This window comes from Heptranchias perlo, chromosome 7 (genome assembly GCF_035084215.1).
Source record: "Heptranchias perlo isolate sHepPer1 chromosome 7, sHepPer1.hap1, whole genome shotgun sequence".
Taxonomy (NCBI): domain Eukaryota; kingdom Metazoa; phylum Chordata; class Chondrichthyes; order Hexanchiformes; family Hexanchidae; genus Heptranchias; species Heptranchias perlo.
The window spans coordinates 7,219,634-7,234,448 of NC_090331.1; the positions used below are offsets into that span (position 1 = coordinate 7,219,634).

Here is a 14,815-nt window from a genome sequence, read left to right on the forward strand (position 1 = left end):
TGAGATACCCATCCTTCACTTACAGCTTGGTGATTACAGCACTTTCAGGATTAGATTTAAAGTAAAGTTCTTGCATGGAAGTACATAGAAGTTACAAACGGAAACAGGCCATTCGGCCCTCCCTGTACATGTCAGCGTTTACTCTCCAAACGAACCTGTAATGTCAATTCGCAAATCAACAACAACAACTTGCATTTATGTAGCGCCTTTAACGTAGTAAAACATCCCGAGGCACTTCACTGGACCGTTATCAAACAATATTAGACACAGCGCAACATAGGGAGACATCAGGACAGGTAACCAAAAGCTTGGTCAAAAGGTAGGTTTTAAGCAGCATCTTAGAGGAGGAGGAGGGCAAGAAAGAGGGAGAGGTTTATGGAGGGAATTCCAGAGCTCAGAGTCTAGGCAGCTGAAGGCACGGCCGCCAATGGTAGAGCGAAGGATATCGGGGGTGCGCAAGAGGCCACAATTGGAGGAGCGCAGAGATCTCGGAAGATTGTAGGGGCTGGATTCCTAAGCTGATTTTTTTTTTTTCTCTTTCCATTCCCCCCTCTCTCGACGCTCCGGACTCCCTCACTGAGGTACAGTTCCGCAAGCCGAGGGCACCCTCCAGCCTCTTGCCCGAGCGGCCATTATTCATCAGTGAACCCAGGCTATTCGACTGTGGAAGCCGATCCTGATCCTGTCCACACGTGCACTCATGAATAGGGGTGGGAACCCTGGATGATTTTTACCTTCTCTAATCCAGGGCGTTGAGGCCTAGATCAGCTAACTGGGCACACCGGGGATCCGACCTGGGATCCTGCTGTGCTCACACGTACAAAATGGCAAGTTTGGGACTATACTGGAGGGACTGCTGGTGACCGGACTATCTTATGTCACCAAGAGTCATCACCTTCAAGAGAGGGTTGGGGGTGGGGGGGGGGGGGGGCAGAGGAATTGCCACACTTGTTAGTATCATGGTGAATAGTACTTGAGATTCAAGTTAAATGGGGTGAGTCCAGAACAAGGGGACATGAATATAAGATCGCCACTAACCGATCGAATAAAGAATTTAGGAGGAATTTCTTCACTCAGAATACGGAACTCACTGCCACGTGGAGTGGCTGAAGCAGTTAGCATTGATGTATTTAAGGGGAGGCTAGATACATACACGGGGTAGAAGGCAGGGTGGAAAGAGGTTATTAGTCTTCGCCATGTTTGAGTCTCCAAACCAAACTATTGAGAAATCAAGATAAGTAGAGTTTCTGTCTGCCTGATGCGGAGTCGCTGCTTAGAGATGAACCCCACTTAAACCTGATCACAGAGAGCCTCACCCAGATTGGGAAAAGCTAAAGATTGGAGACCCCCAAATGTACAGATCGATAGAGTTGGGGTTTAACTGGCTAATACGTTTGCAAGTTACCAACGCAGAGCACTGGTAAGCTTCCCGTAGCTTGTCCAGCCAGGATCACTCTATCCATTTTGGGTTCATTGGTTTGCAGAGTTCTTAGAAGCCAAATGGGAAGAATCCCTGTCCCCGGTGACTGGGTTATCCTCCCAGGTCCCAGCAATGCTGGCCGATCAGTCATCAACGGTGCCTTGGGGATGCTGCAGGAGATGCCTGGCCGAGGTATTGGATTATCAAATCTGTGGAGGATCGAGTCGGTACTGGGCTCCCAAACACCAGGAGGGCCATTTTGGAGCCAATCCAATTCCCACTCGAGGAGGATAATCACTGGTTGATTGATGCTAAAAACGGGTAGAGGCAAAAAGTCATTGTTGCTCCTACGCTTTTCTCCAACTTGCGCCTCCTGTAAATGTCACGTAGGAGCGATGAGCAGAAAAAAAATCAAGAGTGCTTGAAATCTGAAATAAAAACAGAAAATGCTGACAGATCCCATGGGTTTGTCAGGATCTGAAGGATTAAAAAAGGACAGGTTAATGCTTCAGGTTTTGATCAGAATTCTGATGAAGGGTCACAATTCAGCAAAGCTTTAACCCTACTCTTTTTCAGATTCTGGCTGACCTTCTGTTAATGACCTGTAAGAATGTGAATCGACCCCCTCCTAAGGTGCTTCAGCTCTGGGAGAGTGGCACTCAACCAAAGACACATTACTTCTGGCACCCCTCTTCCTTTTTTATACTATACCATAGCACTGTTGGTACCTGTTGGGGAAAAGGGGGAAAGAGGCATTTGTACCAATGACCTCCATTCTCGAGAACCATGGAAGCCAGATCTCTCACCTCATTTATATTATAGTGCGCCACCGGTGGTGGGAGTACTGACGGTGCAATGGAAAATGATCTCTACTGAGTCCAAAATCTAATGTTGCTTGAGAGGGTTGGGATATTTACCTGCTCGACCAACCATTAATTGTGACTCGACATCAAAGGCAGAGTTGAAATATAGAGGAGTAGAATCGAGATATGGAGCGAGATTAGAAAACATTTCTGCACACAAAGGGTGGTAGAAGTTTGGAACTCTCTTCAGCAAACGGCAATTGATACTAGCTCAATTGCTAAATTTAAATCTGAGATAGATAGCTTTTTGGCAACCAAAGGTATTAAGGGATATGGGCCAAAGGCAGGTATGTGGAGTTAGATCACAGATCAGCCATGATCTTATCAAATGGCGGAGCAGGCACGAGGGGCTGAATGGCCTACTCCTGTTCCTATGTTTCTATGTTCCTAATCCTGCAATGTTAGGACACTTCATATCATAGTGTTGTGACTATAGTCCCCTAAGAAAACACAGAACTGGAAAGGACCACAGAAGTCCATCTAGCGAGTCCCATACTGTACTCTTACTCATGCCTTATTTGGCCCCAAAAAAATCCAGCACTCTTGAATTTGAAGATGTTATTCATCGTCACTATGCCTCTGGGCTGTCTGTTTCACACATGCTGCATCCTCTGTGTGAAGTAATTACATCTAACTGTGGTCACCTTCCCTCTTCTGAGCTTGAGTCTGTGTCCCCTGACTACAGATTTTGTAGGTACGTCAAAAAATGTGTGTCCAACACAACCTACTAAACTGTGTGTACTTTACTTTGCTTTAAACAGTATTACATGACTAGGAATTACTCTACAATAATAGCCTTTGCGGTGGGAGCCAAGTACAAACCAGGGAATGGATTCAGCATGATTGGAGCGCACACGGACAGCCCCTGCCTACGGGTGAGTCTGGAATACCAGCTAATATGGTTTTGGTTTTGAGGGTAGGATACATGAATATCCATGGCACAGGAATTGAGTTGAGTTCAATATTAATATCACAAACTGAATGTTTGTTTATATCTTGGCCTGTGAAGTTGATTTATGTCAGGAAGAGATTGGTGTTACTGAGCAGCGTAACAAGATAACATCTTGCACAAGGCCGTGTCTCTCAAAATGTCTGGCAGATAATGGGGCAGAGTTATAATTGGAGCATGGTTAAAGAGGTTCCACTGTCGGAGGAGAATGATCGCTGCTCCAGGCTTGGGTTACTCCTCCACACAGACACCCAAAACAAACCTGCTTCAGGCGACTGCCAGAAGCACTGGTTTATTTCTGTCTTGAGAACTATCTTTCAACTTTGTTCCCTCTTTCTTTCCCATTTCTTCCACTCTGTTTTCCCTTTCTGTGTTCCTTTCTCTTCTGGTTTTGTTTTATCTCTTGAGTTCTTTCTGTTCAAGGTGGGGGATGTCAGTGATGGGAATGGAATATTTTTGCCAACTTTTTGCAACCAGAGCCAGTGTTGAGCAGCCCCCAGAGCAGGTATGACGAGGTTTGGGTACAGCGTAAAGTGTTCAGACAGCATTCAGGAAAATGTGTATTAACCCCAACCTCAGAAGAGTGCCCCCTATCGTGCCATTGCAATACTTCCATTTCCCAAATTGCCCCATGGTGATTTCTCACCGACTGTTACAGCTATCAGAGTGGCCTTTGCATCCCACCAGTAGGCTTCTCCTTGGCTTCATTGGTAACACTCTTGGCTCTGAGTCAGAAGGTTGTGCGTTTGAGCCCCACTCAAGGACTTGAGCGTAACATTGAAAGAAAGACATGCATTTATATAGCATCTTTCACAATCTCAGGGTGTCCCAAAGTGTTGTACAGCCAATTAAGTACTTTTGAAGTCTGGTCACTGTTGTAATGTAGGAAACGCAGCAGCCAATTTGCGCACAGCAAGGTCCCACAAACAGCAATGTGATAACGACTTGATAATCTGTTTTTAGAGATGTTGATTGAGGGATAATTATTGGCCGGGATACCAGGGGGAACTCCCCTGCTCTTCGAAATAGTGTTCATGGAATCTTTTATGTCTACCTGAGAGGGCAGATGGGGTCTCAGTTTAATGCCTCATCATTGACTACACTTCAAAACAAATTCATTGGATATGAAGTGCTTTGGACATCCTGAGGATGTGATATGGCACAAGATAAATGCAATTTTTCTTTCTTGTTTATTGTTTGTCTTTCTAGGCAGCTCCTAACTCCAGCATTGGGGTTACAGAGAAGTGTACTAATCGACCCAGTCACTCAGCATTCACAAACCTTGCCCACTGCAAACTGATTGTCATCGGACCTTATTTAGAGCACAAAAGGGGTGAAATTCCTCTAACGAAAGGCAGGCGAATGCCTGTTTCTTTCTCCATAACTAACGGACTGCTGATGACACTGCGAGAGTAGTTTATATGCCCCCTAATAGTAGCTATACCATTGGAGTATTAATCATGAAATAATAGGAGCTTGTAACAAAAGTAATGCAGTAATCATGGGGGGCTTTAATCTTCGTATAGACTGGGCAAATCAAATTGACAAAAGTAGACTGGAAGACTAGTTCATGGAATGCATTCGAGGCAGCTTCCTAGAGCAATACATCGTGGAACCAACCAGGGAACAGGCTATTTTAGATCTTGTATTGTGTAATGAGATAGGGTTAATTAGTAACCTTACAGTAAAAAAACCTCTGATAGAATTTCACATTGAGTTTGAGAGTGACATACTGAAGACGGAAGCCAGGATCTTAAATAAAGCCAATTACATAGGTATGAGGGACAAGTTGGCCATGGTAGATTGGGAAATTAAATTAAAGGGTATGATGGTTGAAAAGCAATGGCAAACATTTAAAGAAATATTTCAATATTCTCAACAAATATACATTCCATTGGGAAATAAAAACTACACGGGAAAAGTGATCCACCCGTAGCTAACTAAAGAAGTTAAGGATAGTATTAGTTTAAAAGAAGAGGTCTGTAATGTTGCCAAGAAGAGTAATAAGCCTGGGGATTGGGAGAGTTTTAGAAACCAGCAAAGGATGACCAAAAAATTGATAAGGGAGAAAATAGAATATGAAAGTAAACTAGCAAGAAATATAAAAACTGATTGTAAGAGTTTTTACAAGTATGTAAAAAGGAAGAGAGTTGCAAAAGTAAACGTAGATCCTTTCGAGGCTGATACAGGAGAAATTATAATCAGAAAATGGCAGATACGTTAAACAAATATTTTGAATCTGTCTTCACAGTAGAAGACACAAAAAGCGTACCAGAAATAGTGGGGAACCAAGGGGTAAATGAGAGTGAGGAACTTAAAGTAATTATTATCAGTAGAGAAAAAGTACTTGAGAAACTAATGGGACTAAAAGCTGACAAATCCCCTGGACCTGATGGCCTACATCCGAGGGTTCTAAACGAGGTGGCTGCAGAGGTAGTGGATGCATTGGTTATGATCTTCCAAAATTCCCTAGATTCTAGAACGGTCCCAGCGGATTGGAAGGTAGCAAATGTAACCCCGCTATTCAAGAAAGGAGGGAGAGAGAAAACAGGGAACTACAGGCCAGTTAGCCTCACGTCAGTTGTCGGGAAAATGCTGGAATCCATTATTAAAGAAGTGGCAACAGGGTGCTTAGAAAATCATATGATTAGGCAGAGTTAGCGTGGTTTTATGAAAGCAAAATCATGTTTGACAAATTTATTTGTTTTTTGAGGATGTAACTAGCAGGGTAGATAAAGGGGAACCAGTGGATGTCGTATATTTTGGATTTTCAAAAGGCATTCGATAAGGTGCCACATAAAAGGTTGTTACACAAGATAAGGGCTCATGAGATTGGGGGTAATATATTAGCATGAATAGAGGATTGGTTAATGGACAGAAAACAGAGAGTAGGATTAAATGGGTCATTTTCAGGTTGGCAGGCTGTAACTAGTGGGGTACCGCAAGGATCGGTGCTTGGGCCTTAGCTATTTACAATCTATATTAATGACTTGGATGTAGGGACCGAGTGTAATGTATCCAAGTTTGCTGACGATACAAAGCTAGTTGCTTACAGAGTCTGCAAATGGATATAAACAGGTGAAGTGAGTGGGCAAGAAGGTGGCAGATGGAGTATGATATTGGGATATGTGAGGTTATTCACCTTGGTAGGAAGAATAGAAAAACAGAATATTTTTTAAATGGTGAGAAACTATTAAATGTTGGTGTCCAGAGAGACTTGGGTGTCCTCGTACAAGAAACACCAAAAGTTAGTCTGCAGGTACAGCAAACAATTAGGAAAGCAAATGGCATGTTGGCCTTTATTGCAAGGGGGTTGGAGTACAAGAGTAAGGAAGTCTTACTACAATTGTACAGGGCTTTGGTGAGATCCCACCTGGAGTACTGCGTACAGTTTTGGTCGCCTTATCTAAGGAAGGATATACTTGCCTTAGAGGCGGTGCAACGAAGGTTGACTAGATTAATTTCTGGGATGAGAGGGTTGTCCTATGAGGAGAGATTGAGTAGAATGGGCCTATACTCTCTGGAGTTTAGAAGAATGAGAGGTGATCTCATTGAAACATTTAAAATTCTGAGGGGGCTTGACAGGGTAGATGCTGAGAGGTTGTTTCCCCTGGCTGGAGAATCTTGAACTAGAGGGCATAGTCTCAGGATAAGGGGTCGGCCATTTAAGACTGAGATGAAGAATTTCTTCACTCAGGGTTGTGAATCTTTGGAATTCTCTACCCCAGAGGGCTGTGGATGCTGAGTCGTTGAGTATATTCAAGGCTGAGAGATAGATTTTTGGACTCTAGGGGAATCAAGGGATATGGGGATCGGGCAGGAAAGTGGAGTTGAGGTTGAAGATCATTCATGATCTGATTGAATGGCGGAGCAGGTTCGAGGGGCCGAGTGGCCTACTCCTGCTCCTATTTCTTATGTTCTTCTTCCCAGAAATTGCACATTTCTAAGCCACCAGCTCTCGCAATTTCAATGGAGAGAGAAACACACATTCACTGAAAGAGGAATGCGGGTCACTGAATCGAACTTGTTTATTGAAGCATGTTGCAAAGTTGTGCTGGTTTTAGACACTTGGCGATGTACTAAACAGTACAACACAGTTTCTGCTTTGAGTGAAGTTTGAAATATTACAGCAGGAATGCTTGTGCCTCCTGGGTTATGGAAGGGAAAATTCAGCCAGGGTTCCAGCTCCTAGTTGCTGCCCATTGACTCCTGCTGGAAAGTATTTTTGTGTATTGGTGAGTGGGCAGGGAAGTGTGCTGTAATTTGTGTGCTTAGTTTGCACTGACTGGTGTTGAATTTGTTTCTGATACCAGGTGAAGCTCAGGTCAAAGAAGACACAGGTGGGCTACCTGCAGGTTGGCGTGGAATGTTATGGGGGCGGAATCTGGAACACCTGGTTTGACCGCGACCTCACAGTGGCTGGCAGGGTTATGGTGAAGGTAAGTTGGGTTCCAGTCCTTCGTCTCCAGAGCGTGCAGTGCCAGTCAGTCTGATGCGTGCGATTTGATGCGGCGATTTTATTTGCTTCAGATCTGTGCTTCTCTTCTGTTTCCAGAACGGAGACAAAGTGGAGCACCGCCTGATCAATGTGGGTCATCCAGTCCTTCGTATCCCTCACCTGGCCATCCACCTGCAGAGAGAGATGAACGACAACTTCGGAGCCAACAAGGAGACTCACCTGTACGCTCTCATGGTTGGCAGTGTTTGAATGCACTGGGAGACTCGCCCTCCCCTTAGCTCAGCTGGTGGTAGAACTCTCACTTCTGGCTACGGGTTCAAGTCCCACCTCAGGACTTGAGCACATAATCCAGGCTGACACTTCTCTGCACTACTGCGGGGGAGTGCTGCACTGTCGGAGGTGTGTTCCTCGGATCAGACGTTAAACCGAGGTCCTATCTGCCTGTTCAGGTGGGCGATAGGTATCCTAGTCAAAGACTGAGCAGTGGCCTGGTCAGCGTTCCTCCCCTCAATCAATACCACCAGAAGAACGTGCTTTAACTGTACAGTCATTTCACTGCTGTTTGTGGGATGCTGTTGGTGCCGAATGGCTTTACGTTTACCTACATAACAACAGTCACTGCACTCCAAAACTAATTCACTGTTTGAAGCTCTTCATTTCAGCAGGGCACGGTGCTGAACAAGTGCAAGTATTTCTTTTTGAAAGGTTTTTCATGTTCCAAGAGTCAGGTTTTAGGTGGAAAAGGGAGTAGTAAGGTTCAGCTCCGTGGCTCAATTCTACACTGGGCAGTGCATTTACCCATCGAGCTTTCGGTCGAGACGTTAACCCGAGGCCCCGACAGCCCTCTCAGTGGACGTAAAAGATCCCGTGGCATTATTTCGAAGAAGAGCAGGAGAGTTCTCCCCGGTGTCCTGGCCAATATTCATTCCCTCAACCAACACCTAAAACAGATGAAGCAAAAGCAAAATACCGCTCGATACTCCAAACAGGTTAGGCAGCATCTGTGAAGAGATAAACGTTTCAGGTTGATGAGCTTTCGTCAGAATTTTATCAGGATTCTGATGAAAGTTCTTCGGCCTGAAACGTTAACTCTGTCTCTCTCCCCACCAATGCTGTCTGTCCTGCTGCGTGTTTCCAGCATTTTCTGTTTTTATCTGAAGCAGATGATCTGGTCATTAACCTCAACGCTGTTTGTGGGATCTTGCTGCGCGCAAATTGGCTGCCGCGTTTCCTACATTATGACAGTGACTACACTTCAAACGTACTTCATTGGCTGTAAAGCACTTTGGGACCAAACTGTAGCTGCCAAATTGTGCCGATCTGGCCCTCAAAGCCCTGATAACCGCTGCCCCTACTAAGATCAGCGAGCTCAGCACGGACCACCAAAGTTACCGGACACACTGGCTGAGTCGTCTGAACAGCCCACACTTTGCCTTTCAGAAACATGTTTTCTTTCGAGGTCGAAGTTGTGTTACAAACTGGATAAAATTGTGTTTTCGTATTTTTCTGAAATCACGCTGGTGTCTATAATTCATTGGTTGACTCTCTGTCTCAGCTAAACGCTCACTGTATGTATCTTTCAAGGGTTCCAATCATAGCCACAGCCGTGCAGGAGCAGCTAGAAACGGGAGCGAGATCGACTGGAAACGCCTGTGATGCCGCTCAAATGGTAAAACAACCTGTCCGTTGTTATTTCAAAAGCAAATTCATCCTTTGCAGACCAATGTAATGATATTACACTTGAATTGTGAAATGGATAGGTTTATTATTGAAGGTGAAGGGCCCACGGCTATCATACATCACAACACCGAGGCTTTCGAGAGTAGCAGAGAACGCGAGTTAAATCAGGAAGTAGTGGTTAGAGATATGGAAAAAAAACTGCGAGTGCTAGAAATCTGAAGGAGAAAATTCCTGAAATACACAGCAGATCAGAAGTGGTTAAGTCAGGGTTGGATAATATGTAGATTGTAGGAGGAATGGAAAAGTGAAGGAGGTAAAGATTTTGAGGCCTGGGGGGCGGATTGAGTTGGAGACAGTGCGATGGCTATTGACTTCACCTCAGTGCAGAGACAAAGAGGAGGAAGGGAATGAATACAGAGTATTCATAGAATCGTAGAAGTTTACAGCATGGAAAGAGGCCATTCGGCCCCTCGAGTCCGTGCCGGCTCTATGCATGAGCAATCCAGCTAGTCCCATACCCCTGCCCTATCTCCATAGCCCTGCACATTTTATCGTTCCAAGTACTTATCCAGTTCCCTTTTGAAGGCCATGATTGAATCTGCCTCCACCACCCCCTTGACTTCAGAGAGAGGCAAAGAGGAGGAAGAGAATGTGGTACAGAGTATTCACTTCACCTCTGAGAGGCAAAGAGAAAGAAGCCTATTCGGAGAAGCAAGAGGGGAAAGTTCAGAGGAGCAACAACCAGTGAAGTATACCGTAGTTAAATTAAACAGGTTGTATAGGTGAGAGAGGCTGGAGCTGAGGGGAAGGTCACCTGCCAGACAAGCTTTTATCTCTCTTACATTGCTGCACTCTTTACAGAACTTTGTTGCTAATTTAGCGGTCTGACTTTGACAAATGACGTGAAAAGTTATTTGCAGTCTCAATGTAGAAAGGTTTGATTAGTTTTTTTTAAATGAACACAACAGAAAAACGCATGGAAGTGTCGGTGTTCCTTGTAATGAATTTACTTGCGTATCTGGAGAACCACTTTGACAGGAACTCTTTCTGTCTTTGATTTTTGAGGCTTTGTTCCAAAGGTAACAGATTGATTTAACGCAGTGCTTCTCTCAACTATTACTCCCTGTCTGTCAGCCTCCCGTTTTGGAAGAGGGCCGAGCGGACTGAGTGGTACAGTTGTTCAGAATGCTGCCCTTCTATTTCTGAGAGGAGGGTTTAAGTCTCGGCCAGACAGATGGGATGAAACTCTCGTCCCCTTCCCCCACTTCCCCTGAAGGTGTTTTCTAAGTCTTGAAAACAAAAGTATGTTTGATTATCCTTTAGTTTTCTGAGAGACACTTTTGATTTTTTTTTTCCCTATCGGTCTTACTGAGTTCTTATCAACTGGTTTCATCCGCAGTCAGAGAAGCACCATCCTGTTCTGTTGAACCTGCTGTGCACGCAGTTGGGGGTGAATGTGGACACCGTTATAGACTTCGAGCTGTGCCTGGCCGATACTCAACCTGGGGTGAGTCCTTGACCATGAGATGGGTCCATACAATGTGACTATTGGAAAACATGGTTTGAATGGTCTGTGAGTCTCCTCGAGCAGCTCAATTGGTGCGGCTGTGTTCCTAGTGTGGAACTGAGCCGTTCTGACCAACAAGGGCCCAGGTTCACAACCCTGTTCCGAGTTGGCTGATCTCACCCACGGAGCTGTGATTGACTTCAAGTTAGGGAGGAGGAAGAATCCGTCACCGTTCCTGCTCCTGATTACTGTATGGAAACTTGTGTGGATATCGGCTGAAAAGGTGATCAAGCTTGGCTGCGATGTCGGCTATGTTTCAGTAGCCTGCCGGCACTCACCGCCTATCCGCACATGAAGAAAGGCGTCTTGCCTGGTACCGGGCAGTGGGCGGCACCTTGTGGAACTGTACCCCAGCAAGAGACAGCACATTCAGGAGAGGAGGGGGTGGGGCAACGGTGGTGGGTGTGGGTGGTTGAGGACAGACTGGAATTGCATTGATACACTGCTAGTAGATATAGGGCAGCGGGAACCAGACTGCTTAAGGGAGCAGCTGAGACCACCCTAACCTGAGATGATAGCAGCAGCAGATCTGAATTCAGAACACCGTTCTACAGAGGTAGCATTCAACTCTATTAGAAAGGGAATAGGGGAGTGGACTGGAGGGACACCAGGGGAGTGGACTGGAGGGACACCAGGGGAGTGGACTGGAGGGACACCAGGGGAGTGGACTGGAGGGACACCAGGGGAGTGGACTGGAGGGACACCAGGGGAGTGGACTGGAGGGACACCAGGGGAGTGGACTGGAGGGACACCAGGGGAGTGGACTGGAGGGACACCAGGGGAGTGGACTGGAGGGACACCAGGGGAGTGGACTGGAGGGACACCAGGGGAGTGGACTGGAGGGACACCAGGGGAGTGGACTGGAGGGACACCAGGGGAGTGGACTGGAGGGACACCAGGGGAGTGGACTGGAGGGACACCAGGGGAGTGGACTGGAGGGACACCAGGGGAGTGGACTGGAGGGACACCAGGGGAGTGGACTGGAGGGACACCAGGGGAGTGGACTGGAGGGACACCAGGGGAGTGGACTGGAGGGACACCAGGGGAGTGGACTGGAGGGACACCAGGGGAGTTCCTCCAAAAGCAGGGAGAAGGATGGAAGAGGAATTAATCTTAAGATGCTGCTGCCCAAATGCCCGTAAACGCACAATTAATGTTGTGATCACTTTTCTCGGCATAGTTGTAATTCAGTTTCCTTTTCCCTGCCCTTTTAACTAAAAATAAAACTGTCTAATAAAAACTTCAGAATGAACTAACTGACGTCCCGTGGCACTGCTCGTGCCTGGAGTCCAGGGCAGGAGTGGCATGTTTAGCCTGCTTTTTTTAACATCATTGTTCAGATTCTCCCCATGGGCAAGTGGTATGAAATGGCGCTGAGATCAGTTAAAGGCTAATTGTTGTTGGAAGTCTTTTTTTTAATTGGCAGCCACTCAGCTTCCCTTGGGGAGAGGCCAGGTTAACTCAAGGTCGGTTAAACAGCAGGAGTTGACTGATTTATGTGTTTGCTTTAAGATGTGATTTGTTGGCATTTTATGCAAAGTGTGTTGTGTGAAGTGTGATGGATGCTCTCAATGCTTTCACGTAGACAGGGTAGAAGGAGGGGTCGAGTGGCACAGAGAGTTAGACAAGGGGCATTCACCTCTGAGAATGGGATTGAAATCCAGGGGGGAGGGGGCTGTCCCTTTGGCATTTGACAGCTTTGTTGGGATAGTGTAGAAGGACCTTTATTCTACATCTGACCCATGGGAGTGTTTGATGGGACAGTGTAGATGGAGCTTTACTCTGTATCTAACCCATGGTATACCTGACTTGGGAATGTTTGATGGGGTGGTGTACAGAGCTTTACTCACTATCTAACCTACCCTGTGCCTGCCCTGGGAGTGTTTGATGGGACAGTGTAGAGGGAGCTTTACTCTGTATCAAACCCGTGCTGTACCTGCCCTGGGAGTGTTTGATGGGACAGTGTAGAGGGAGCTTTACTCTGTATCTAACCCGTGCTATATCTGCTCTGGGAGTGTTTGATGGGGCACATGTTGCGTTACCTAGTGCTGACATCCGTCACCGTGACAAATTCAGAAGTACACCAAAGTTTTTTGTTGTTTAAGGAGACAAATCACTAGGTGTTACTTCACTGCAGCTTACGGATATACGATGGGATAAACTCCTGAGTCAGGAGGTTGCTGATTCAAGCCCCACTCCAGAGACTTGAGCACATAATACAGGCTGACACTTCAGTACTAAGGGAGTGCTGCACTGTCAGAGGAGCCGTCTTTCAGATAAGACGTTAAAGCAATGTCTGCCCCCTCGGGGATGTAAAAGATCCCATAGCACTCTTCGAAGAAGTGCAGGGGGAGTTCTCCCGGTGCTCTGGGCCAATATTTATCCCTCAACCAACACCTAAAAAAACAGATGATCTGGTCATTATCACATTGCTGTTTGTGGGATCTTGCTGTGCGCAAATTTCCTGCTGCGTTTCCTTTCATTACAACAGTGACTGCACTTCAAAAGTACTTCATTGGCCGTAAAGTGCTTTGGGATGTCCTGAGGTCATGTATGGCGATATATAAATGCAAGTTCGTTCTTTCTCACCCATAACCTTGTTATAAATCAGATAGCCAGGTGGTGAAGGATGGAATACTGGAGCCTAGTCTTCAGTTGCTTCCAAGCCTCTATTCACACATTACTTACCCTCTATAAATGGATACAAGAGAGACCCTAATTGATACCCACCACCTGAATACAATTAACACTAATTGATATGTCAGAGATACAATTAACAAATCTGTCCCTACTCTCTGATGGGGAAATAGTATTGAGTAGATGTAACATAGGCAGTGTACTGGGAAATGGTACATGGCTTGAGGGTTTGTGTGGGGGCTGGGAAGGGGTAAGAGAAGGTTAATTTGGTTGCTTTGGTTAATTTTGAGTGGCTGCGCTGATCACTGTGTTATGTGGGGTGTGAGGACAGATCCCTGGATTTTAAGAGATTGGTGTTACCTTGGATACTGCTGCTTTCATTGTGCTTTCATAAAATTCCCTGCTCTCCTCCATTCTAGGCCCTGGGTGGCGCTTTCAAGGAATTTATATTTGCTCCGCGATTGGATAACCTGCACAGCTGCTACTGTGCCCTGCAGGTAATGTGCATTAACCTCCTTCAACTCACCGTGGCTTCTTTGCTTCTGAGAGTGTGCAGTGAGAAAAAGGGCAAGATAGCAACCCAGTCACTGGCAGCGTCAAGTCAATTCTATTTACTCTAAATACCTGATTTTAATCATTAGTAACAAGCGTACAGACTGAGCAGTGGAGCTTCTGTTGATTCAGTGTTTTTCTGTTCGGCAGCCATTTAGGCTGCTCGCACACTGCCCCACCTTGTTACTTTTACTTTGACTGCTGCCCGTATCCTGTCTCGCACCAAGTCCCGTTTACCCGTCAGCCCTGTGCTCACTGATTTACATTGGCTCCTGTTCCAGCAGCATCTCAAATTTAAAATTCTCATCCTTGTATTCAAATCCCTCTGTGGCCTCGCCCCCTCCCTATCTCTGAAACCTCCCCCAGCCCTACAACCCTCTGACATCTCTGCGCTTCTCCAATTCCGGCCTCTTGCGCATCCCAGATTTCCTTCGCCCCACTATCGGCGGCCGTGCCTTCACCTGTCTAGGCCCTCCGCTCTGGAATTCCCTCCCTAAACCCCTCCACCTTGCTCTCCTCCTTTTGAGACGCTCCTTAAAACCTTTGACCAAGCTTTTGGTCACCTGTCCTACTATCACCTTGTCTGATAATCGCTCCTGTGAAGAGCCTCGGGACGTTTTGCTGCCTTAAAGGTGCTGTATAAATGCAAATTGTTGATCTGGTGCAAGGTTGAAAATGCAACTTGAAT

General features: G+C 46.1%; 1 protein-coding gene across 1 annotated transcript in view; it reads left to right on the forward strand.

Annotated features, from left to right (window-relative positions):
- dnpep (aspartyl aminopeptidase) overlaps nucleotides 1-14,815 on the forward strand; it is a 51,687-nt gene that overhangs the window by 18,837 nt on the left and 18,035 nt on the right. Inside the window, exons 4-9 of the mRNA XM_067987001.1 lie at nucleotides 3,045-3,158; nucleotides 7,546-7,671; nucleotides 7,788-7,912; nucleotides 9,276-9,360; nucleotides 10,771-10,878; nucleotides 13,995-14,072. Of these exons, the coding sequence (XP_067843102.1) occupies nucleotides 3,045-3,158; nucleotides 7,546-7,671; nucleotides 7,788-7,912; nucleotides 9,276-9,360; nucleotides 10,771-10,878; nucleotides 13,995-14,072 (636 nt within the window). The remainder of the gene's footprint in view (nucleotides 1-3,044; nucleotides 3,159-7,545; nucleotides 7,672-7,787; nucleotides 7,913-9,275; nucleotides 9,361-10,770; nucleotides 10,879-13,994; nucleotides 14,073-14,815) is intronic.